Source organism: Microcaecilia unicolor, chromosome 13 (assembly GCF_901765095.1).
Source record: "Microcaecilia unicolor chromosome 13, aMicUni1.1, whole genome shotgun sequence".
Lineage (NCBI taxonomy): Eukaryota > Metazoa > Chordata > Amphibia > Gymnophiona > Siphonopidae > Microcaecilia > Microcaecilia unicolor.
Genome location: NC_044043.1, coordinates 37,450,696 through 37,475,649, shown reverse-complemented (window position 1 = coordinate 37,475,649; position 24,954 = coordinate 37,450,696). Strand labels below are relative to the sequence as shown.

The 24,954-nt window shown below is 43.7% G+C and overlaps 1 protein-coding gene across 1 annotated transcript in view; it reads left to right on the top strand.

Annotated features, from left to right (window-relative positions):
- CLIP2 (CAP-Gly domain containing linker protein 2) overlaps positions 1-24,954 on the top strand; it is a 198,584-nt gene that overhangs the window by 133,851 nt on the left and 39,779 nt on the right. The window contains 1 exon segment of the mRNA XM_030185837.1: positions 17,982-18,923. Coding sequence (XP_030041697.1) covers positions 17,982-18,923 — 942 coding nt within the window.

Below are 24,954 nucleotides of genomic sequence, written 5' to 3'. Positions count from 1 at the left end.
CTTGACTATAGCATGCATCAAAAAAGATATAGAGGAACTAGAAAAGGTACAGAAAAAGGTGACAAAATGATAAAGGAGGAATGAGTCCCTTATGAAGAAAGGCTGAACAAATAAGGGCTTGTTAGGTTGGAGGACAGAAGATGACAGGGTGGAGCAAAACAGGTACTAGGAATAGGGGACATTCCCTGAAACTAACAGGTAGCAGAGTTTGTTGAAATTTGCTGCCAGAAGATGTACTCAAGGTATCTTTTTTTTTCTTACATTTGTACCCCATGCTTTCCCACTCAGGGCAGGCTCAATGCGGCAGGCAATGGAGGGTTAAGTGACTTGCCCAGAGTCACAAGGAGCTGCCTGTGCCTGAAGTGGGAATTGAACTCAGTTCCTCAGGACCAAAGTCCACCACCCTAACCACTAGGCCACTCCTCCACTGTTGCTACTATTTGAGATTCTACATGGAATGTTGCTAGTGGAATAGCAGCATGCCATGTAGAATCTCCAATAGTAGCAACATTCCATGTAGAATCTCAAATAGTAGCAACAGTGGAGGAGTGGCCTAGTGGTTAGGGTGGTGGACTTTGGTCCTGGGGAACTGAGTTTGATTCCTGGCACAGGCAGCTCCTTGTGACTCTGGGCAAGTCACTTAACCCTCCATTGCCTGCCACATTGAGCCTGCCCTGAGTGGGAAAGCACAGGGTACAAATGTAACTAAAATAAAATACTCAAGTTATCTTAGCATAACTGGGTTTAAGAGGGGTTTGGACAACTTTGTAGAGGAAAAGTCTGTAAACCCATATTAGCCAGGTAGACTTGGGGAAAGCCACTGCCCATCCCTGGGAGTGAGCAACCAGGAATGGATCTACTCTATGGGATCACCTGGGTACTTCCTGTCAGAGTCAAAATGCTGAGCCCAATGGAACTTTGACATGTGATGTTCTTATTTCTTATGACCAGATTAAAGCAGCAGTACTACCAAAATCTATTTTGGGTTATTCAGTTTGCATTTAAAACAAATATTATCAATGAGACATCACTTTGTCTATATTTTTAGGTGAATTTTGCTTAAGTCATCTTGCCTTTTCAAAAGGGTCTGTCCATTCATCTGTCTGCTTGGTTGCTCGTGTTCAACCAAACTAGGCATAGGAATAAGTGCAGCTGTCAGAAAGAGTTATGTGGAAAAACAGTAGTAAAGAACTGGGGAAATGAGGCAAAGAAGATCCTTTAGTTATGTCCACATTAGTATTTTTAATCACTCACCTATTTGGCTAATTCCCCAAAGAATATTAAAGACTTATGATAATACAATGTCTAACTTGTTTAGAGGGCAACTAAATTAAGCTTCTGGGACACCAACAGGCTTATTTTCAAAAGAGGGCACCCATCTTTCAACACAAATCGGGAGATAGGCGTCCTTATCCCAGGGTCGCCCAAATCGGCATTTAAGCCGATTTTGGGCGTCCCCAACTGCTTTCCGTCGTGGGGATGACCAAAGTTCCCAAGGGCGTGTCGGAAGCATAGCGAAGGCGGGATTGGGGCGTGCTTAACACATGGGCGTCCTCGGCCGATAATGGAAAAAAGAAGGGCAACCCTGATGAGCACTTGGCCGACTTTACTTGGTCCATTTTTTCTTGTGACCAAGCCTCAAAAAGGTGCCCAAACTGACCAGATGACCACCGGAGGGAATCGGGGATGGCCTCCCCTTACTCCCCCAGTGGTCACTAATCCCCTCCCACCCTAAAAAAAAACTTTTAAAATATTTTTTGCCAGCCTCTGTGCCAGCCTCAAATGTCCTACCCAGCTCCCTCACAGCAGTATGCAGGTCCCTGGAGCAGTTTTAGCAGGTGCAGTGCACTTCAGCCAGGCAGACCCAGGCCCATCCCCCCCCCACACCTGTTACACTGGTGGTGGTAAATGTGAGCCCTTCAAAACCCACTGTGCCTACATGTAGGTGCCCTCCTTCACCTGTGAGGGCTATGGTAGTGTTGTACAGTTGTGGGGAGTGGGTTTTCGGGGGCTCAGCACCCAAGGTAAGGGAGCTATGCACCTGGAAGCAATTTGTGAAGTCCACTGCAGTGCCCCCTAGGGTGCCCGGTTGGTGTCCTGGCATGCGAGGGGGACCAGTGCACTAAAGATGCTGACTCCTCCCATGACCAAAGGGCTTGGATTTGGTCATTTCTGAGATGGGCGTCCTTGGTTTCCATTATGGCCGAAAACTGGGGATGACCATCTCTAAGGTCGACCTAAATTTCACGATTTGGGCGTTCCCGACCGTATTATCGAAATGAAAGATGGATGCCCATCTTGTTTCGATAATACGGGTTTCCCTGCCCCTTCGCCGGAACGTCCTGCGAGGACGTCCTTAGGAAAACTTGGGCGCCCCATTCAATTATGCCCCTCCAAATGACTTTCTTGCAAAGAGTTGGACCAACCCCAAGATTATCACTACATAGTACTCCTGATCTGCCAATTAATGTATTATATTTTTCTGTCAAAAACTGGTGGATGCACTCTTGCTATACACTCTGTGGGAAATTGCACAATCCTGATATATATCATATATTTTATAAACTAGCCTCAATAGCCCAGGGAACCATTAATTAGGACTCCACTGAATTGGCCTGTATCATGGGCTCCTCCTCCTTCCGAAAAAACATCCACAAGTACCAAAAAAACTCCCTACATAGGGGAGAAAAAGATCTTGTGAATAAAAAACGGATGAAGGGGTATTTTAATGATCTAATTCAAATATCAATATGGCTATAAATGCATTATACCACAGAGAGTATTAAATGGAAGTAAAGAAAATATATGTATAGTCACTTCACAATCCTCTTAGAGCTGTATACTGAAACGGTATTCAAAAAAGAACCATTGTTTGGTTTAGAATCTTTTTTCAATGTTGAAATAAACCACTTATCTTAAAGCCTGGGAATGTTGTCACTTCCAAAACTCAAAATCGAGTCACCAAATTCACCAAAAACAATCCACCAGAAACTGTAGTAAACGGTTCTCCACTCTGGTTCATGTCCTTCAGTCACATGTAGTTCCGGTTGTAAAGTGAAATATTTTAACGTGGGTGCTGCTAGAGCGGTAAATCTGCTCAGCCGTGATGTCTTCTTAATTTTCTCGACAGCAAGGGTCCCCACTGTTTCGCGTTCTTCATCAGGAGAAATATCCAAAAACAATTAAATATGTCGAGAAAATTAAGAAGACATCACGGCTGAGCAGATTTACCGCTCTAGCAGCACCCACGTTAAAATATTTCACTTTACAACCGGAACTACATGTGACTGAAGGACATGAACCAGAGTGGAGAACCGTTTACTACAGTTTCTGGTGGATTGTTTTTGGTGAATTTGGTGACTCGATTTTGAGTTTTGGAAGTGACAACATTCCCAGGCTTTAAGATAAGTGGTTTATTTCAACATTGAAAAAAGATTCTAAACCAAACAATGGTTCTTTTTTGAATACCGTTTCAGTATACAGCTCTAAGAGGATTGTGAAGTGACTATACATATATTTTCTTTACTTCCATTTAATACTCTCTGTGGTATAATGCATTTATAGCCATATTGATATTTGAATTAGATCATTAAAATACCCCTTCATCCGTTTTTTATTCACAAGATCTTTTTCTCCCCTATGTAGGGAGTTTTTTTGGTACTTGTGGATGTTTTTTCGGAAGGAGGAGGAGCCCATGATACAGGCCAATTCAGTGGAGTCCTAATTAATGGTTCCCTGGGCTATTGAGGCTAGTTTATAAAATATATGATATATATCAGGATTGTGCAATTTCCCACAGAGTGTATAGCAAGAGTGCATCCACCAGTTTTTGATATATGTTAGTGCACTCTAGACAATTTAAGATATTTCTATTTATATTTTTCTGTAAAATATTTTCAAACCTTTATACTTCTTCTTTTATTCTCCCTATCTTTATGTTCACCTTTGGGGTTTTTTTGTTCTTTTCTCCTGGCAGTTTCATTCATACGTTTTCTTTATTCATATCTTCATTTATCTTTATGCATTTTCTGTTTGCTATATTTCCTTTCTCCTCCGATTTCTATTTTCGTCTTCTCTGTTCCATTTTCTTAGGTGGCAATTCTATAAACTGGTGCTCAAAGTTGGGCATTAAAACGCATGGCACCCAGATTGCATTATACGGTATAAAACCAGCACACACCAGCATTGGTGCGCCAAAATGTAAGTGTGCCCACTTATGACAGATCAATGGCTGGCATAAACAGGTGTGCATAAACACAGCAAGCCTATAAGGGGTGTGTGTGTGTGTGCCAGTGGGAGACACGGCCATGTCCCACCCAAGCTCTGCCCATTACAGATCTGTGCAATGCCCCTTACACATGCACTTAGGGAAGTGTGCACATAAGTGGCAATTAGGGCACCATTCACACGTGCAAGTAGCGTCTAACCGCTGGCACACATTTTGTAGAATTGCCCTTATTGTCTCATCTATATGTTTTCTTCCTGCTTGTTACCTTGTTGCTCTCATTCTCTCATCTATTTTGATTTCATTCTTAGTCTCTTCTCATTATCTTACCTCGTGATATTCAGTGCACTTTTTCTTCTTCTCCTCCCTTCCTTCTCTTACACATACAATTCACTTTCTTACACACACATACATCCCTCAGTAATTCTTTCCACCATATATCAATCCTCTAACCAGCTTTCAAACACATAATTGTTCCCATCCATCTTTTTCCACACATTTTTTGCTTGCTTCTTCCTCACACATAGACCCCCTGCCCCCCCCCCCCCCAACATGTTTCTCTACCTTTACTTCTTTCCCTTACTTTGCTTCATCAGGCTTTCCTTTCTTCATCTATTTTCCTCTATCCCTGCCTCTCTTATCTGCCTTACATTTCTCCCTTCTTCTGTTCTAATTTTCCCCTGACCTCCCTCTTTTATCATTAGGTTCCACTAGCTTTATCTTCACTCCCCCCACCTTTATTTCTATCTTCATAATTAAGTTGCTCCTTCTCCCTTCCTCTCCCCCAAGCTCTCCTGAACAGCAGTAGCAGTGTGGCCTGCAAGGTCTGGAAGCGCACGGTCTGTCCCTACAGCTGGTCTCGCCTTTGAGGGGAGGGTGAGAGGAGGGTAGTAGCCGGTGGCAGGGAGAGGCACTGCTGCACCTCTTAGAAATGTGAACTTCACTACTGTGTAATAGATGCTGACATGGAGAATAAACCTCTGGGAAGTGAGCTAGGACAACAAGTTTGAGCCCCATGTTACTGTATTTGACATAGAGGCAGAACGAGGTGTGGGATTTGTGGTTGTTGCTGCTTGAAATAGATAGTGGAAAGTACCCAAAAGCCCAATTCAAGACACATTGTAGACTAGAAATTCTTGTGCCTATGCAGGGTCAGTCTTGTTTATGGGATTTCACTGAAACTGTCGAGAAAAATTAAACTTCTTCAAAATACAGTAGTCAGGTTAATTTTTGGATTGAAAAAATTTGATCAGGTTTCTCCAGTACTTAAGAAGCTTCACTAGTTACCGGTACCTGCTCACATTATATTTAAGATATCATGTTTTATTTTTTTTTTAATTATTAATGGAGAGGTTGCTATGCAGTTGATAGGTTTAATTTCTATTTCATTGGATATGAAAACTTTTCACTCTAATGATCATTTTTATGTTCAGCTTCCCATCATGCAAGAGAGTTTGTTTTAAGAGAATGCATGAAAGTACTTTCTCTTATCAGACTGCTCAATATTGGAATATAATTCCATTATGGGCTAAAAGAAAATAGTGCTTATAACTATTGTATAAACAGCACAAAATGAGGCGCTGTTTATAGAATAGCACTTACCCCGGGATTCTATATATGGTGTCTTAATTTACACGTGGAGATTGAAGTGTACTCTATAACAATACACATAACTTAATTGGTTAACTAGCTAATCAGCGCTGTTAATTGGATGTTAACAAGCAATTATCAGCAGTAATTGGCATTAATTAAGATTTATACGCACAGCTCACTAAGTGTATTTTGTCACGTGGTGCACCTAAATTCTAAGCTGCATAGTTGATAAGGGGCATGGCTTTGGACACGGCAGGGGCATTTCTAAAATCTGTGCGCCTAATTTAGGCATCGGGATTTACGCAAAGCAAAACATGGTATAAATGGCCGTGACTACATTTAGTCGTGTGGAGAGGCACTTGGCATTATTCTATACGTATACCACACACAGATCGATGCTGCTCGCTAATATTGATAATCTCAAAAACCAAAACAAGCAGTTTCATAGTGTCTACGAGGGGAAAAGTCTCAACTGTTGCGGTAACAACTCATGGCTATTAATTGCAGGCACAAAAAAAGTCATCATCGACTAAAAAACCCCCGTGTAACTTTTTAAATATTTTAATTCTATCTATTCTTATTAAATTTGTTCATGCATCATCTCATATTATTGACACAGTCTTTCAGGAAGTCAAATCAAGGTTTCTATGCACGAATACACTTATCTTTCAACTATATACTCCAGTTTGCGTGATGATTCCAACGGTCCCATTTCGGTAATCTTTTTTAGTTGATGATGACTTTTTTTGTGTATCACACAGAAATTTGAGCCTATTCTATAAAATTTAGGTGTACTTTACAGAACACGCCTAGGCGTATTTTCGTTCTATGTGGAATTTTCAGGTGCTATATAGAGAATCTAGCCCTTAGTGACAAGAACTGTGACTACATTTAAAGACCATCAGATATCATTATGTGTAGCTGTTCAGTTCTACATTTTGGGCCAAATAAAGACTCCCGAGGCAGGCACTTTAAGCCGAAACACAGTGCCGTGTCGAGTCTTTTATGTAACAACAGAAAAAGAATGTGTATGCTACAGAAATAAAGTACTGCCTTGTTTTTAAGTCCCATTGTTTGTTGAACTTTCTTCCATTTCCCGCTTTTTGGTTTCTCTGTGGGATTCTTGAGCTCGGTCAACACATGGTTTCTATGTCTGGGACACGTTTCATTTAAGAAAATGGACCTGCTTCTGGAGAACTGCAATGGCTTACTGTCTTTCTTCCCTGAGGCAAGACAAATAAGTGAAAAGAAAGGAGGAGACAGCCTAAATAGAGTAATTTGATTGGCTGAATGTGTCTTGGTGCATTATGATGTAAAGAGAATATTAACTTCTTGACTGTGCTTCCAAAACTTGATGGTATTTAATGGAACTATATCTTACATTTACTGTAGGTCTATTATTATTATATTGGTGCTGAACATATCAGGGGCTCAAAGAATGGTGCACAAGCCAGGAGTTAAGCTGAATTAGTAAACAGCTGGTGAACCAAACAGGGAAAAGTACCCAGGAAATGCAATGTCTGTAGTATGTGATTTCACAGTACATTGTTAATGGAGTAAAAACAGGTACCTCTAGCCATAAGTGTTTTATTTCAGTTTATTGTATGACTGAACCCATGTCTTTATCCATGTCATGATGGTTCCCCCCTCCTTTCCCATTGTACTTAATGGATAGTGTGTTGATTTAGTGATTATCTACTTAAGGGGCAATTCTGTAAAGCAAGCACTAACCTTTATGAGCCAATTACTTGTGTAAATGTTTAGAATACTATCCTACATAGCACATATTTGACAGGTAAGTGTACACATCAGTAGACTCTTTGGAGAGCACGGGCAGGAATCCCCACTTATGCATGTAACTTATAAAATATTATCCCCTGGATTCTATATGTGGCGCCCAAATTTGCACGCGGCTCAAAGATGCATGCACAAATTAATTAGCTAGCAAGCCATTAACTTGCAATAAATGGATGTCAACATTCAATTTATTTTATTTATTCTCAAATTTATAGACTTGAGAAGGGCCATGTTTCCACCTATTGCGCAACTCAAAAGGGGGCGTGGTAGGGGTGTTTAAAAAAATTTGTGCGCAGAGTTATAGAATAGTGCCATTCCCACACCTTAATGCCAACAGTTGGGTGCCGGCATTTACACCAGGTTTCAGCTGGTGTAAATACCGGAGCCCAAATTTGGGCACGGGAATGGGTTCTATCATCTCAGAGTGCTTTTTATAGAATAGCGCTCTGTGCCCATTTTTTCCAGCGTCCACATTTGGATGCCATTTACTGAATCCACCAGCTGGTGTAAGTGTTTTGGCATGAACACTTATACCAGCTCTGTTGCTGGCATAAGTGCTCACACCTAGCCATATATCCACGTATATATTCAGCTATGCTAGAATTCTGTAAAGAAAAGTAGGTGCCTACTTTCCTTTATAGAATAGGTACCAACTAGGCATTCTCTAGGCACCTATTTATAGGCCAGAGGCAGACTGACAGGGATCTGGGCTCCTAAGCAACAACAGGGTCCTAGTCCCCCTCCCACCCCGCAGTCCTACATCTCTCCCCCCTCCACAGATCCAAAATATTCCTCCCTCTCCCCTGATGAAACATCTTTCCCTCTCATTCTTTCTCCCTCCCCTTGATGCACCATCTCTGCCCCCCCTCCCTCCCTTCCTTCCCCAGGTCCAGCAACTCCCCCTCTCTCCTCTCTGTCCCTAGATCTGGTTCTCTCCCTTCAAATTTACCTCAAAAGTCCCTTTCTCTGTACAGGGCCCTGGCTGTCTGCCGCTGACCATAATCTCTCTGCTGTGGCCCACCCTTGCGGAAGCAGGAAGTTATGTCAGAAAAGGGTGTGCCACAGAAGAGAGAAGGTTCTGGTCAGTGGCAAACAGCTTGGACCGTGTATGGAGAAAGGGACTTTTGAGGTAAATGTGTGGGTCTAGGGGGGGAGGTGGTTAAGAGAGGAAGAGTGCTGGACCTGAGGACAGAGAGATGAGAGATGTTTGACATGTGGGGAGGAGCTACTGGGCTCTCGGGCACTGCCTGGTTGCCCAAATGGTCAGTCCACCCCGATATAGGTGCACAGTTATAGAATTACCCCCTACAGACCTTATTCCAAAAGGACCTTTTCCTGTTTCTTGCCTATCTTCTGTGAAGCACCCTGCATGAGTACTGTAGTATCGCACTAAATTCTAGTAGCCGATTCCACTGGGTCACATTTCTTCACTAGAGCTGTTCGTGTCCCATTGTAATCGCCTTTCCTGTCTTGTGCTCTTTTACACACTGTTGTAGCCTTGTTCTCTGTGTTTCTGCTCTCTCTCCTCTCTTCCACTTCCCTTGCCCCATCTGTGACAGACTCAGACGCAGCTGGAGCATGCCCGAATTCGGGAGCTCGAGCAGAGCCTACTGTGTGAGAAAGCCAAAGCCGAAAAGCTCCTTAAAGAATTAGAGGACAACAGGGTAAACTGAGGGCAGATACCCTGCCTGCGGAATACTGTGCTTGCAAGCTGCATCGGGGCAATGAGTCATTTTCACGTTGTGCTTCTGCTTTGTTTTGGGGATTTTTCAGCCTGTTTTGTTTCCTATCAGTTTGGCTTTCATTGATTTATGTTTGCATTCACTTCTGGAGATGGTGCAATGATATAATTTGTCTTACTTCCGGTGCTGGTTTTAGTTTCCACAGTTCACTTTGCTTCTTAGCACAGTGGACTTTGCTCATTCCCTTGTGAGAATCCAGTAGTCTCAAGCCAAGGGACTTATGCAGTAACCTTAGTGTCCATGCTAAGGCAATTTAGCATGATGTTAAAAATGGTACAAAAGTGTAAAGAGGAAGGGTGGGAGGCTGACCACGGATACCAAAGATTGGCACTGTAGTAAAAACATTTATTGATAAAAAGACTCTTTTTGGCAAATGCTCAAAACCAATTTCACTGGCAAGAACGTCTTTTCAATCAAGCGTCTTTTTAAAGACCACTATCCAACCCCTTATAACAAGAGATTGGACAATTCTGCATTCCACAACATCAGCGTATTGGATGTTTTCTGTCTATACAGACTCCTGATGCAGGCCTAGTGACTGAAACACAATGTTTGTGTCGAGTCTTTTTATCAGTAAACGTTTTTACTACAGTGTTCATCTCTCCAGTCTTTGGTAATCGTGGTCAACCTCCCACCCTTCCTCTTTACACTTTTGTGTTTTTCCGTGGGGTGTTTGAGTTCTCCGCTTAGGCGGATTCTTCTGGACTCTTAAAAATGGTACGCCATGCAGTCACTGCTTATCATGTATACTAAACATCTGATGTTAGCCTGAACAGGGCCAGCCTCACCAAGTATAGGGCCCTGGGCAGACCAGTTTTGGGTGCCCCACCCCAGCGAACCGGTATGTCCCCCTGTCTCCAGACCCCCCCCCCCCCCACCTTAAAGTCTGTGTTGCTCTGTAGAGGGCTCAGGACAGCAGCAGTGATTCACACAGGCCATCTACTGCCAACCCTGGAGCCTGCTCTCTGCCGTGTCCCACCCTTACAGAAGCAGAAGTTATGTCATAAGGGAGCAGGACGCAGCAGAGAGCAGGCTCCAAGGGTGACGACAGACGGCCTATGTGAATCACTGCCCGGAGCCCTCTACAGAGAAACATACATTTTAAAAGAGGGGCTTGGGGGGGGGGGGAGCATGCCCAAATAGAGCCCCTGTGGCTGCCCTGCCCTGTTGCTCCTGCTTAAGGCCTGCAGTAAGCATGAATACCCATATGCAAGTGCAGGGTTGCTGAGAGATTGAACTGGGCCCGGGGCAGGGCTGCTGCCGCCCCCCACACACAATCACCATTTGCTGCCACCCCCCCCCCCCCCATCACTGCCGCCCCTCGCCCCCGATCGCTGCCGCAACAGGATTGAAATACCTTGGCTAGCGGGCATCCCGAGGCCCCGCCAGCAGAAAACGTCTTCCTCCAGTGCTGACTACCTGCCCCTGCGGCTGCTTTTCCTCTCAGGACATGCTCGGTTTTGAAACCGAGGAAAAGCAGCCGCTCAGCAAGCAATGGGCAGAAGAGCAGCGCTGAAGGAAGCTCTGGGTCCTCCCCAGCCTCCAAGGGAGGGGCCCAGTGCTGGAGTTTTGTCTTTCCTGCTCCTGTCAGGACGTGATCACTCGGGTCCTGTCAGGAGCAGAAGAGAGAGACCCCAGCGCTGGGCCCCCCTTGGAGGCCCGGGCCCGGGGAATTTTGCCCCCTCTCTTGGCGGCTCTGTGCAAGTGAAGCTTTAGCATGTGATGTGCTCTCTTCCATTGCTTGCTAACACTAAAAATATATGACACCTCAGATCAGGCGTAAACTTTAGTGTACATGCTATTGGGAGGGTTCGGCTATCAGAAAGCATTGTGCACTGCACAATGAGAAAGCACAGTGGTTGCAGAGGACAACTGTCAGTGGGATTTCTGAGGGTAAAAGTAGTGCTGTAATCATCGAAAAGGCCCATTACCAAATTAGTTTAGTTCACTTATATCTAAGCGGAGCACAGGCAATATATATAATCAATAAAAATAAATCACAACAAGGCAATCATCCAACATAACACCATCTACAACAATAACCAACATACATATTACCCCAGTCCCTTACCCTTACGTTCGCACAGCCCAGGCTGCGATACACAGATATCTCAAACACAAATTTGTCCACAGCAGCAAATTAGGTAAACTTATGTGTATAGGGGTAGATTCAAGAAAGGGCAGGGCACCAACAGCTAGGCACAAAAAAATTGAGTGCTAAGCAAGTATTTTATTACAGCAAAGTTGGTCACTGAAGCTGTTATAGAAATATATTTGAGCACAAACTGTAGGCATGAGTATATACAGCATGTGAAAGGCTGGTGTAAATACCGTCAGTTGTGTGCATAACTGACAGTATTCTATAAATTAAGCATATCAGTGCCTGACCCTGTCATGCCTCACCCATGTTAACACCCCCTTTGCATTTATGCGTTATAGAACTTAGGCATTGGGTTTATGGAATAGCACCTCAGTGCATGTACACACAGCTGCAAACTGGTGTCAATTAACACCACTTAAGGGTCATTATTTGCATTATGAGATTGAAGGGGGGCAGACTCAAGAAAAATGTCAGAAAGTATTTTTTCAGGGAGAGAGTAGTGGATGCTTGGAATGCCCTCCCGCAGGAGGTGGTGGAAACGAAAACAGTAACGGAATTCAAACTTGCGTGGGATAAACATAAAGGAATCCTGTTCAGAAGGAATGGATCCTAAGGAGCTTAGCCGAGATTGGGTGGCAGAGCCGGTGGCGGGAGGTGGGGATGGTGCTGGGCAGACTTATACGGTCTGTGCCAGAGCCGGTGGTGGGAGGTGGGACTGGTGGTTGGGAGGCGGGGATAGTGCTGGGCAGACTTATACGGTCTGTGCCCTGAAAAGGACAGGTACAAATCAAGGTAAGGTATACACAAAAAGTAGCACATATGAGTTTATCTTGTTGGGCAGACTGGATGGACCATACAGGTCTTTTTCTACCGTCATCTACTATGTTACTATGCTACTATATTATTTGCAGTTAAACCCAATTAGTGCCCACTTAAACAATTACATTAGGCACTATTCTATAAGTTACATGTGCAATTTTACACACCAGTCACAAAATAGTATGCCCAAGGCTATAGAATTAGGTGGCTACTGTACAGATTGCATTTGCATAAGTTACCCACTCTTTGAAAAGGAATTCCCTAGTACAGAATTGGGAGGAGGGGGGGGGGGGGGTTGAATTTATACGTATATTTTTGAAAATCTAATTTAACTCTGAAAAATTCCATACCCCAAAGAGTTTGTGCACATGTACACATGGGGTTAATGTTCAATGCTGGTTAGTCACCATACTAGATGAATATCCGGGGTCAGTTCAATACTGCCACAGGCTGAATATTGGGCGGATAGTCTCAGGCAAGCAGACATATTTTTGGCCCAATACTATCCATATAAGATTTATCATTTTACAACGTGAGAAGTTATATTTTAATCAGCTGCTGGTGAGCATAACAACTTCTGAATATCAACCCTATAGATTCCCTAGTGTCATTTTCAAAGCAGAGTATATTTCCAAAATGGAAATACATGCCTACGTTTGCTCTGCAAATCTGTAAAGTCCACAAAGAGAACAGTGTATAATGTTATTGGCGTACTGCACGTATAAAATTACCCCCCAAAAAGTGGCCATTCCAACGAGCTACTATCAAATTGAACGGTATCATAATTGCTTCCCTTACATAGCTTTTTAGCTAAGATCAGCCCAGGGTTTGAGCTATGAGCCTCAAATGGTCTATATTTAGCCTTGTGGCTCAGTTTCAAAAACTTTTGAATATAGGGAATTAATATCCTACTACTACTACTACTTATCATTTCTATAGCGCTACGTACACAGCGCTGTACACTTGAACATGAAGAGACAGTCCCTGCTCGACAGAGCTTACAATCTAATTCTGAAGAGAAACCAGAGATTATCCTGCCATCTAACCCTGTTGAGGACATGATAATGCAAAGTAGGAGGATTAAACCTACTAAAAAATTAAAAAGCTGTCCTTGTCTATTGCAGACATTTTTAGTCTTGATTCAGAAGAGAGTCTGGGAAATAACGCTTCTTTGAGGTGAACGGTTATTTTAGTTTCACTGCAGCTTTTTTCAGAGTGCTTTAACGCTCTCTGGTACTATGTACATCCTGCAGTTACAGCCCCAGTCAGGGCTTCAACATCCTCAATGTCCTCCTCCCCCCCCTTCATCTGTTGAATGCCTGCACAGGAGATGGGTATGGATGAATGCTCGTGCCCTCCAAAATAAACTCTGAAAGATTTCTCTCCCTGGCATCAAGGGAATGGATGCGCAGCCACGCGACTGTCGGCTCCGCTGGTTCCCTGCTCCCTCTGCCCCGGAACAGGTTACTTCCTGTTCCAGGGCAGAGGGAGCAGGGAACCGGCAGAACCAACAGCCGCGCGGCTGCTCCCAGCAGGTAAGAATGCACCCGGGGGGGGGGGGGGGGGGGGGGACGGACGAACGGACAAAACCCTCTTTTAAATTTGTCTCATAACATGAGACAAGTCAATAATCAAGCATCTGGGAGCTTGCTAATTTGCCCTCTTCCTAGGTTCCTCAAGCATCTGCTCTTTGCCAACTCCAGCACTATTGCCTGCTGGGAAATGTAGTCTGGCTTTCTCCACCCCCAAGCACATGCTTGTTCCAATTCCAGCCCTACTGCCTGCTGGGAAATGTAGTCAAAACCCCTTTCTAAAAGGACCAAGATTAAAAGTGCCTGAACTTGAACAGGGGATTTTTCCCTTTTTTTTTTTTTTTCTACTTTTCTGGCTGCATCCACTGTGGCCTCCAGACTGTGCCACACTGGATGTTATGAAGGTACAGCCAATATTCAGTGCTGTACCCAAGTAGCTAACCAGGCATAGTTAGGACCAGAAGCGTAGCCAGACCTTGATTTGGGGGAAGGCCTGAGCCCAAAGTTGGGGGGGATTTGGGGAGAGGCCTGAGCCCAAAGTGGGGGGGGGGAGGCACATTTTGCCCCACCTCCCCACTGTTCTCCGCCCCCACTGCAACCCCATATACCTCATGCCTGGGCTATGAAGAAAGACTAAGGAGGCTAGGGCTTTTCAGCTTGGAGAAGAGACGGCTGAGGGGAGACATGATCGAGGTATATAAAATAATGAGTGGAGTGGAACAGGTGGATGTGAAGCGTCTGTTCACGCTTTCAAAAATACTAGGACTAGGGGGCATGCGATGAAACTACAGCGTAGTAAATTTAAAACAAATCAGAGAAAAGTTTTCTTCACCCAACGCATAATTAAACTCTGGAATTCGTTGCCGGAGAACGTAGTGAAGGCAGTTAGCTTGGCAGAGTTTAAAAAGGAGTTGGACGGTTTCCTAAATGACAAGTCCATAGACCGCTACTAAATGGACTTGGGAAAAATCCACAATTTCGGGAATAACTTGTATAAAATGTTTGTACGTTTCATTAGCTTGCCAGGTGCCCTTGACCTGGATTGGCCGCTGTCGGGGACAGAATTCTGGGCTCAATGGACCTTTGGTCTTTTCCCAGTATGGCATTACTTATGTACTGATGGCGGGGGTCCCCAAGGCCCCTAGTGGCTATGCCACTGGTTAGGACTGCCTTTTGTGTGGTTCAACATGCCTGGTTAGCTATCCAGGCCTCAACACTGAATATCAGTGGTGCTCAGATAACTTCTGGGTCTGTCCTAACACTGCCCCTGGCATTCTTGGCATTCTGGGGTAATTTTATAAAAGCCTTTTCACGTGCATAAAAAGACCTTATGCAAGAAAATTCCTAATAAAATTACCCCCACAGCCAGACAGATCTAATCAAAGAGATCACTGTTGGTCTCAGCAATATCTTTTGACTGCACTTTTACCCCTTTGTTAAGAACACCTTTATATTAATGTACTAGCTAACATTTAACCACAGCGGTCAGTGTTTAGGCAAAACGCTAACTGCCATGGTTAAATTGAAACCGGATATTCAGCATCGGATAGTGGCCAGCACTGATTGTCCGGTTTCAACACTAACCTAAGTAAAGTGACATGGTAGCCATGTTAGTCCACTTTTAAAGGTAATAAATAGAAATAAATCAAAACATAGGTTTACCTTCAAAAGTTAATCGAAAGATGTATTAAGTTAGTCCAATAAAAATGGTATCATCTTATTTTCTTTTCTATGTTTTGATTTATATCTATTTAACACCAACCTAGAAATACTATCTGGTTACCACATTCAAATAAACAAGTGCATAACCTCTGGCTGTGTCCAAGCTCCACCCACAGACAACGTAGGCAACTGTCCAGATGGAGGAAAGTGCCACTGAATACCCTTCTCACTGGCTCTTATTCCCTTAGGAGGTGCTGCTAACCAAGTGCCTTTGAAAATTCAGTCCTAGTATCCACAGAAGCGGAGATTGGGTGGCAGAGCTGGTGGTGGGAGGCGGGGCTAGTGGTTGGGAGGCGGGGCTAGTGCTGGGCAGACCTCTACGGTCTGTGCCCTGAAAATGACAGATAATGGCAGATACAAATCAAAGTCAGGTATACACATAAAGCAGCACATATGAGTTTATCTTGTTGGGCAGACTGGATGGACCGTACAGGTCTTTCTCTGCTGTCATCTACTATGCTACTATGATATGTATCAGGTCTTATTATAGTTCATAATATTCAGATTCCAACCTACACGTCTATAAACTGCACCAAAATGTAGATGCCAGAATGCAGCCAGAACGCTGAGTGCAAATTCTAGAACAGCATCTGGGTATTCGCTTCCTGTTCTAGAATACTAGCTTAAGTCGCACGTCTGCACTAAAATTTAGGCAAGCCCGTTTACACCATGTCGATAGCAGGCATGAATGCATTCACCAAAATGGAGCATTTTAGCATGTCAATGGCAGTATTCAGTATGTGTGTAAATGTTTAAAGCGCCTATGCCCCCCGCCTATGTGTCTCCCCCTGTGCACACCCCCTTACATCTAAGTGTGATGAGACATGCGCGCTCAAATTATAGAATACTGCTAAACACATGCCTAACACTTATGCGCATGAATGTTACATTCACGGGTATAAGTGCAAGTATGCTATAATAGGGCAGAAACGGCACTTACATTTGCTGCTAATGTTATGGAATTAGGGAGCAGGGCCACCGAGAGGGGGGGGGGGCAGGGAGAACAAAATTCCCCGGGCCCTGGCCTCCAAGTGGGGCCCCGCGCCGCAGTCCCACCCACCTTCTGTTGTCGACTGCCACCAGGCTGGGCCCCCTGCATTGAAATCACAGCGCCTCTCACCTCCATGTGAAAGCGCTGCAGGCAGCAGATCGCTTCCCTTCGGGCCTCCTTCCCTCCCTGTGTCCACACTGGGAGGGAAGGAGGCCTGAAGGGAAGCGATCTGCTGCCTTGCTGCCTGCAGCGCTTTCACACGGAGGTGAGAGGTGCTGTGATTTCAATGCAGGGGGCCAGGCCCGGTGGCGGACGGAGGGGGGCGGGTGGAGGGGGGGAGCGGCGACCTCGGGGGGCAGCGGGGGGAGCTTTGCCCCGGGCCCGGCCCAGTCTCTCGACGGCCCTGTTAGGTAGTTTCTGTCTAATATAGTTACCCTATCCATGGAGACTCCAGGGGCCTGATATTCAGCCAGATTGCTGCCATAATTCAATGTCAGGCAATGCCCAGGCACCAGCATTGAATTTCTGGGCTTCCGGAGACAGCTAATGCATAGCCAGTTAAGTTGTAGTTTTCAGGACTGACTTTTATGCTGTCCTATTCATGCAGTTAACCTGGCAGCTTAAGTGCTGAATACCAGCACTTAGTTGGTCAAGTGCCAAATTTGCCCCCAGAACACCCTCAAAATAGCCGGTTTGCAATTTGGCACTAACTGGCTATTTTCAGCGGCACTAACTGAAAATTACCGGTTAGCCCCAAAAAGGCAACTTAACCAGCCAGGAACTGTTTCTAGCTGGTTAAATTGCTTTTAATATCAACCCACTCATGATTATCCCAGTGGTAGGCTTTATCAGCAGATTCCACAATGTTAGATTTTTTTCTTAACTTGAATAGCTTTGTCTTTAACATTTTTGTTGTTTTACCTCTTTTAGCTTTTTTCATTCATTTGCTAACAAGTCACAGTTGATGTGCTTCCATATTTAAGAGCTTATTCCTTTTACACCAGGGTAAAGTAGACTTTACAGAAATGCCTATCAGGTATGGCCTAAAGAATCGAAATGAATAGATAAACAGGAATATATCCTCACTCCAATTCTATGTTGCTGAATATAGCAGTGCCATTTTCAGAAGACCATAATCATAATCCCATGCAATCATAGTTTGAGCAATATTTTCAATAAGACACCCTCATTTCCAGACAATAGCTAATGGAAATTCATATTATTATGGTGGAAGTCTGGGAAAAATATAATTCTAAATATATATAGCTATTATTAAAGTAGCTGGTTGTGAAAAACAGTTAACCAATACCCTGGTGCAAAACCTAATCAAATGACATTTATTTTTGCATTAAAAGTTGTGTAGCCTCCTTGAAGTTAGAGTTTTACTGAAGTGCATCTTACAAGGCTAAAAGAACAGGAAAGGCAAAATCTAATATTTTTGCAATTTGTTTATTCACAGTTAACAACGGTAGCAGAGAAGTCAAGAGTTCTTCAGTTGGAGGAAGAACTCAACCTCCGACGCAATGAGATCGAAGATCTACAACGTCATAAGAACTCCAACCAGTCAGATGTACCAGAGCAAAATCTTGGCCTACAAACAGAGGCAATACGTCTAAGAGACCAGCTGCTGTCAGTCAATAAGGAACATCAGAAGGAGAGCAGCCAACAAAGGGACAAGTATGAGAAAGCCTTGAAGAAATACCAACAAGAAATAGAAAGGTTAAAAGCAACCAATGAGAAATATAGCCAGGATATTGTTGACTTGAAAAAGAAAGTTGAACAGGCCACAAAAGAAAATATGGGAATGATGGACAGTTGGAAGACAAAGCTAGACAGTTTGGTTTCTGATCATCAGAAATCTTTGGAGGACCTTAAGGGCTCCTTGACTACAGGCCCTGACACCCAAAACAAAGAAGTTGTTGAGCTTAAGGCTACCTTAGAAAGTATAAAAATGGAGCATCAGCTAGAGACGGAAAACCTTAAAGCTAAGCATGAGATTGAGACTGCAGTTCATATAAAGGAAAAGGAGAGCTTGAAAATTAAGCTTCAGGAGGTAAATAATGAAATAGAAGAAAACAATCAAGACTGGAAATCTCAACTAGAAAGCAAAACCAACCAGCACCAGATGGAACTTCAAGACATCAAGGACAAATACCGGGATGCAGAATTAAGGGTGCATGAACTGGAAAGGCTACAGAGTGAATGTAAAGATCAGTCGCAAGCAATAGCTTTCTTAAAAGAGCAGGTTTCCTTGGCTGAGAAGAAGATGTTGGACTATGAGGCCCTACAGAAGGCAGAGGCCCAGAGCAAGCAGGAGATTCAAAGGCTGCAGGAAAAAATACTCATCCTAGAGAACAAACTGCAGTCAATGGAGGCTCTTCGTTCTTCTCAAAATGCCAATGTATGAGCTCTGACTCCTCTGCCCTACAACTTAGATTAATTATTATTATAGTAGTCTTCTGCGCTGTGGCATATTGGGCTCTGGCTTCCAGAGTTCAACGTTTAGCTGATATTTTAATGATATTCCATTTACAGCCAAATTGTGATATATATTTTTTTTCATGATGAATTCCACAGACATACCATTGAATTTGGATAACGAAGGTTTAATCAAGGTATCTGGATGTACACAAAACTTCATGGGAGTCCAGGTTTTCTGTGTTAAATTTACAAGTGTATCTGACCGTTTTTAAAGCAGATTTAAAAAAAAAAATGAGTTTATAGATCACTCGTGGAATTTGTGATCATGGGATAAAGTTACATAGCATAAGGAACAGGCTTAATCCAAGTGTTTCTTCTGTTCTTCTGCTGAATATTGTAACTTATTCTGCTTTGGATTTTTTTCTTTTTTGGTGGCAGGGGGAGGTTTAAAAAAAAAAACAATCAGCATTGGGGCGAGGTGTAAAAAAAACAATCAGCATTGGATTGTCATTGACACAAACCTGCAAATTCTATATAGTGTGAGTGGAGTTGTATGCATAAATCTGGGCATGTTCTGATGTATGCACACAACTCAATTGGTTAACAAGCCAATCTGTGCCAATAATTGGATGTTAGCAAGCAATTATCGGAATTAATTGACACTAATTAGAATTTACATGCACTACTCAGTAAGGGCCCCTTTTATCAAGCTGCGGCAAAAGCAACAACATCTAGAAAGTATGAATAACATCTTGACGATCCATTTCAAAATGTATATGAAATGATAGCTATTGACCAAATTATACCATACATGAAACAATGAAAACAGTAAAACGGGGTAAAAATGAGCACTGCCATCAGAAGTTTCTGGGTAGGATCCTTGGGTCAAATCCACCACACAGAAGAGCAGGGAAAAGACCTGGGACCATTGCTTAACAGTGACCTCTAGTGGCCCATAACTATGGGGTTCCAGAAGGAGCCCTACCGCATGGCCTCGGCCTATAATCATCACTGCAGTGACCAAACTAGTTACATTGGGAGGTAGGAGGATATAAAATAGAGGGAAAAAATCCCTAGACATTTGCAAATAAAACCTCGTGGTGCCAGATCCAACCATGGCTTTGAATGAGCTGAAAATACAGATCAGCAGGAGAATGCTGCCAGGTCAAATAAAGTGGAGTAAGAACGGCAAAGTCTTAAAAATGATAAGGAGTACTGGCATTTCCCTTGTGTTACTGTGATTTCTCATATTCTTCCAGTGGTAACCCTCAGACATTCTTTTTACCCCCACTTTCAAGCTCTCACCCCCCCCCCCCCCCTTCTTTAATGGTCTCTTCCACTCACTTCATACAGTCTCCCCACCCTCCATTTATGTATTTATATATTTTGAATTTTATAAATGCCTCTCCCTGAAAGACTTCAAGGTGGTTTACAAAAAAACTGATTTGACTAAAAAGATAATAAATCCCCGTGTTTACTAAGCCATGCTAGCAGCTGCCGCACGCTAACGCCAACACAGCCGCGCAGCTTAGTAAACAGGGAGGAAAATGTTTAAAAATCCTAAAAATAAAATAAATGTAAAATAAAGCCATTACCCTCAAAATATGATACTATCCATAAATTCCCCTCACATGTAACTTTACCAAGCCAAGCTAACAATAATTAATTATAAAACGGCAGCCTGTAAAAACTACGATGGCAATTCTATTTATTCATTTTTTAATTACATTTGTATCCCACATTTTCCCCGCATAGCAGTAGGCTCAATGTGGCTTACAGGTTCTGGAGAGGAGAGTACCAACTCCGGGAATATATACAGAGTGGAAAATAGAGTAACGGTAGGTGCAAGGAAGCTGAGAAGGTTCCGGAAAAGAGAATACAACTCTGGGACGAATATATAGTAGCATATAGAGAAAAGTAATCCCAATGAGGCTGATAAGTCTCCGGGGGTGGGACTACAGCTTCTAGTGAGCAATACAGAGTAGGATAAGGGTAGAAGTACACTTAAATATAACTGGAGTGGTAAAATTCGTACATTTTGAAGTAATAGGATTATGTGGAAGGGGTATGGTGTAAATTGGTACCTCAGGTTAAACACCCCAATCTGATGCATTTAACGTCAATTCTGTAACAGAATTTTGGCCCTAAGATTCTGTAATAGAATACTAGCTTAAGACGCCATTGGCGCAACCATTCGTAGGCACACCCTCTTACACTATGTCAATGTCAGGCTTAGTTGACGTGCCTAAGTACACCAACCCCTAGATTCTACAAACGACTTTGCAAATTTATTCACACAAAATTGCACACTACCCTGAAATGTGTGCACAACTAAATTGGCTAATGAGCTAATTAGCACCAATAATTAGGTGCTAACAATTATTGGTGATAATTGGCAGCAATTTGGATTTGCACGTTGTAACCAGGTACCTCTCTTGTGCAGCCAAGGATAGAACAATCTCCTCCAACCACAGGCTCCCGGCACAATGAAGAAATAGATGTCCACCAGTAACTTCAATCTTAAGGACTTTTATTCCATGCAGGTTTCTAGTACACAGTTCCAACAGCAGCATAGCACATACCAGGATTCAATACAGGCTTACAGGCTCCAGTCTGGGCTCTTTATCCAGTGCACAATAAACACTTTATCCAGTGCACAATAAACAGTAATTCAATTCCCAAGACAAACAGTTCTTTCAATTCATCATCACAGTTCAGTCACCAAGCAGCAGTTTCTACCTTCTATCTTCTTTACCTTCAGGAGAGTTCAATATTTTAGGGACTCCTTCTACCCAAGGAATCTCAGCCTCAGGGCTGTGCCAACACGGTAAGTGAGGTAAGCACGGCAGGAGGGCGCCGTCCTCTGCGGGGGTGCCCCGCCGCGCCATGCTTACCTCACCCTCCCGCGTCCCAACTGCCCGCCCTCTTCTCCCCCCCAAGATCCCTTTTAAATTTATCTCCGTCCAGCAGCGAAGGTGCGCCACAGCGTCAGTGAAGGAGGCGGAGCTCCCGACGTCTCTACTAGTCTTCCCTTCCCTTCGCTCAGAGTTCCGCCTTCTTCTGACGTCAAGGAAATGACGTCAGAAGAAGGCGGGACATTGAGCAAAGGGAAGACTAGTAGAGACGTCAGGAGCGCCACCTCCTTCACTGACGCTGTGGCGCGCCTTCGCTGCCGGACGGAGGTAAATTTAAAAGGGATCTTGGGGGGGAGAAGAGGGCGGGCAGTTGGGACATGGGAGCGGGAGGGCAGCGATCATTTTCACGGAGGGGAGGGGGCACGCGCCAATTGTTCGTCTGCGGGGGGGGGCGCCAACTGATCTCCTGCAGGGGGGCGCCACAGACCCTTGGCACAGCCCTGCTCAGCCTGCTTCAGTGCTTTAGGGACCTCCCTGCCCAAGGATTTTCAGCCTACAAATACTTCTCTCCTTCTCTCTCCTGAATTGAATTCCACTCCTGGGACTCCTTCCCACCTGCCTAATCAATCCCTGGCTTCAGCTACCACCACCAATCATTCTCCTTCCATTAGCTTCCTCACACCCACACCAGCTGAGTTGAGCATTAAACTAATGAGACCCATGATGAGCTCCTGCCCACAGGGTTTCCTAACTCTCTTTCCGCCTAGTGGTAGCCATTCTACACAACCTGTTAGCTTACACCCATGTCCTCTCTTAGTGCAGCTAGGAATCCAGTCCGGGTTTTCCATCTCACCCCCTGGCTCCTTGCCTGCAATGCCTTCTGGGACTTGTATTTCAGACTGAAACTGCCTTAACCCAACTATCCTGGAGGTGACTTTATCACAACGTGCATCATACTATGCACTATTCTATAAAGATACGTGTGCAAATCTTATAGGATGTTTTTGGCACATTCCAGGCCAGATTTTACCTTGTCTTAAAAAAGGGCTTTTTTTCAATTGGCCAGGAAAAGGGCCTGCGGTAAAATTGAAACCAGCACACAGACGGGCGTGCAATATATTCTATAATCCACACGGAAATTTAGGCTTATTCTATAAAGTACACCTTGATTTAGGCATACTTTATAGGTGTAGGTGTATTTTTTTCCGCGTGGATTTTTCAGGCGCTATATAGAATCTTGTCTTTAACGCCTAGTGCAGATAGACACCTGTCAATTAATGGCACCTTTCACACGCCTAAGTGGGGCATACCTCTAGGTGCCAGTTTACAGCATTGCCTTATATGCTTTTCAGAATTTTCCAGAAAGTGACAAGGGCACCCTTTTACTAAAGTGCTATAAAGTTTTGCACTTACTATAAGGAGAGAACTAGTGGTAGGCAGCAGGAAGACATGTAAATGGTGATATTCTACTAATTTATATGTGTAACTGGCCACTTACATGCAAGAATGACATCTTACACAATCCTGCTTATTTTCGAAGGAGAAAGGCGCCCATCTTCCGACACAAATCAGGAGATGGGCATCCTTCTTCTAAGGTCACCCAATTCGGCATAATCAAAAGCTGATTTTGGGCGTCCTCAACTGCCGTTGCAGGGAAGGACGTCCTCAACTGCTGTCGCTTCCCCTCCTTAGGAAGGAAATCGTGTGCAAATGAGCTAACAGTGAGCAGCTCATTTGCATGCAATTTCCTTCATGCATGCCCATTCCTTTCCGGATCGGTAAGGGAAGGGCTTTTTCCATTCAGTTAGTGGGACCAGTGCACTACGAATGCTGGCTCCTCCCATGACCAAATGGCTTGGATTTGGTCGTTTCTGAGATGGGCGTCCTCGGTTTCCATTATCGCCAAAAACTGGGGACGACCATCACTAAAGTCGACCTAAATTTCATGATTTGGGCGTCCCCGACTGTATTATTGAAACGAAAGATGGACGTCCATCTTGTTTCGATAATACGGGTTGCCCCCCCCCCCCCTTTACGGGGCTGTCCTTAGAGATGGGCGCCCTTGATTATCCCCCTCCACATCAACTAGTTGTAGAGTATGTGCCATGATCTGATGGGTGTGTGCATGGGTGGAGTGTGGGCTGAACTCACAGGTTTGAATTTTATCATCTACACACATACCTGCTAATATCTAGGTATGGGCATTTACATCACCTATAGGGCTGATGTAATTGATTATGCCTTTATGTAAGTGCATTTATGGCCATTTGCACTAGTGTTCTGTAAAGAAATGTAGGCGTTTACCTTATTTTGTAGACCAAATAGGCAGCATATCCAGTGCCATACCCTCAAAATGCCCAAATTACCATACAGTAAATGGAAGTCTGTGGGTTGCTGGTGATGTTCTCAGCGTTTTTCCATACAGTTATTGACTGCATGGATGCATTTGTGCTATCTGCACCAATGACAGTATGCAGTAACTGTTTCTCAAGTCAAGTCCTGGAGTAGCCCTTGCCAGTCAGGTTTTCGGCATCTTCACAATGAATTTGCATGAACTTAATTTGCATACATTACCTCCATTATATGTAAATCTCTTTCATGCTTATTCATTGTGAATTTCCTCTAAACCTGACTGACTGCTTGCTTGTTCCAACCCCGCTGCAGAGAGAGAACAATCATTGGACTTCCCCTGAAGAAGCAAGGGTGAAATGGGGCCCCGTTGGGATAGTCCACATAAAAGATAAATGCTCTTCTTCCCGCAGTCTGACAAACTACTAATGTAAGCAGGTTTGGGGAATTTCATAATGTTTTGATATTGAAATGAAAAGAAAAAAGTAAAAATAAGTGAGACTAAACAAAAGCAATAGTATAAAAACAAAAGGGTTTTTTAAGCCAATGATAGAGTTCAGCTGGATTGAGTAGGATGCTTGATACAGCTCCTACAAAGATATACAATATGTCCAGCAGCATCTGAGGCTTTTTCTTCTGCAAATACTAATTCCCTAAATGATGTTTAAATAGATCACTTTTTGGATAATTAAGTGGAAACTTTGGTTTAAGAGATCAATTTTCTCCAATACCCTTTTTGTTATATTGAATCCTTGTGGGTGAAAATACCTGTAGGGTTTGCAGGACAATGGATAATCTAATTATCTA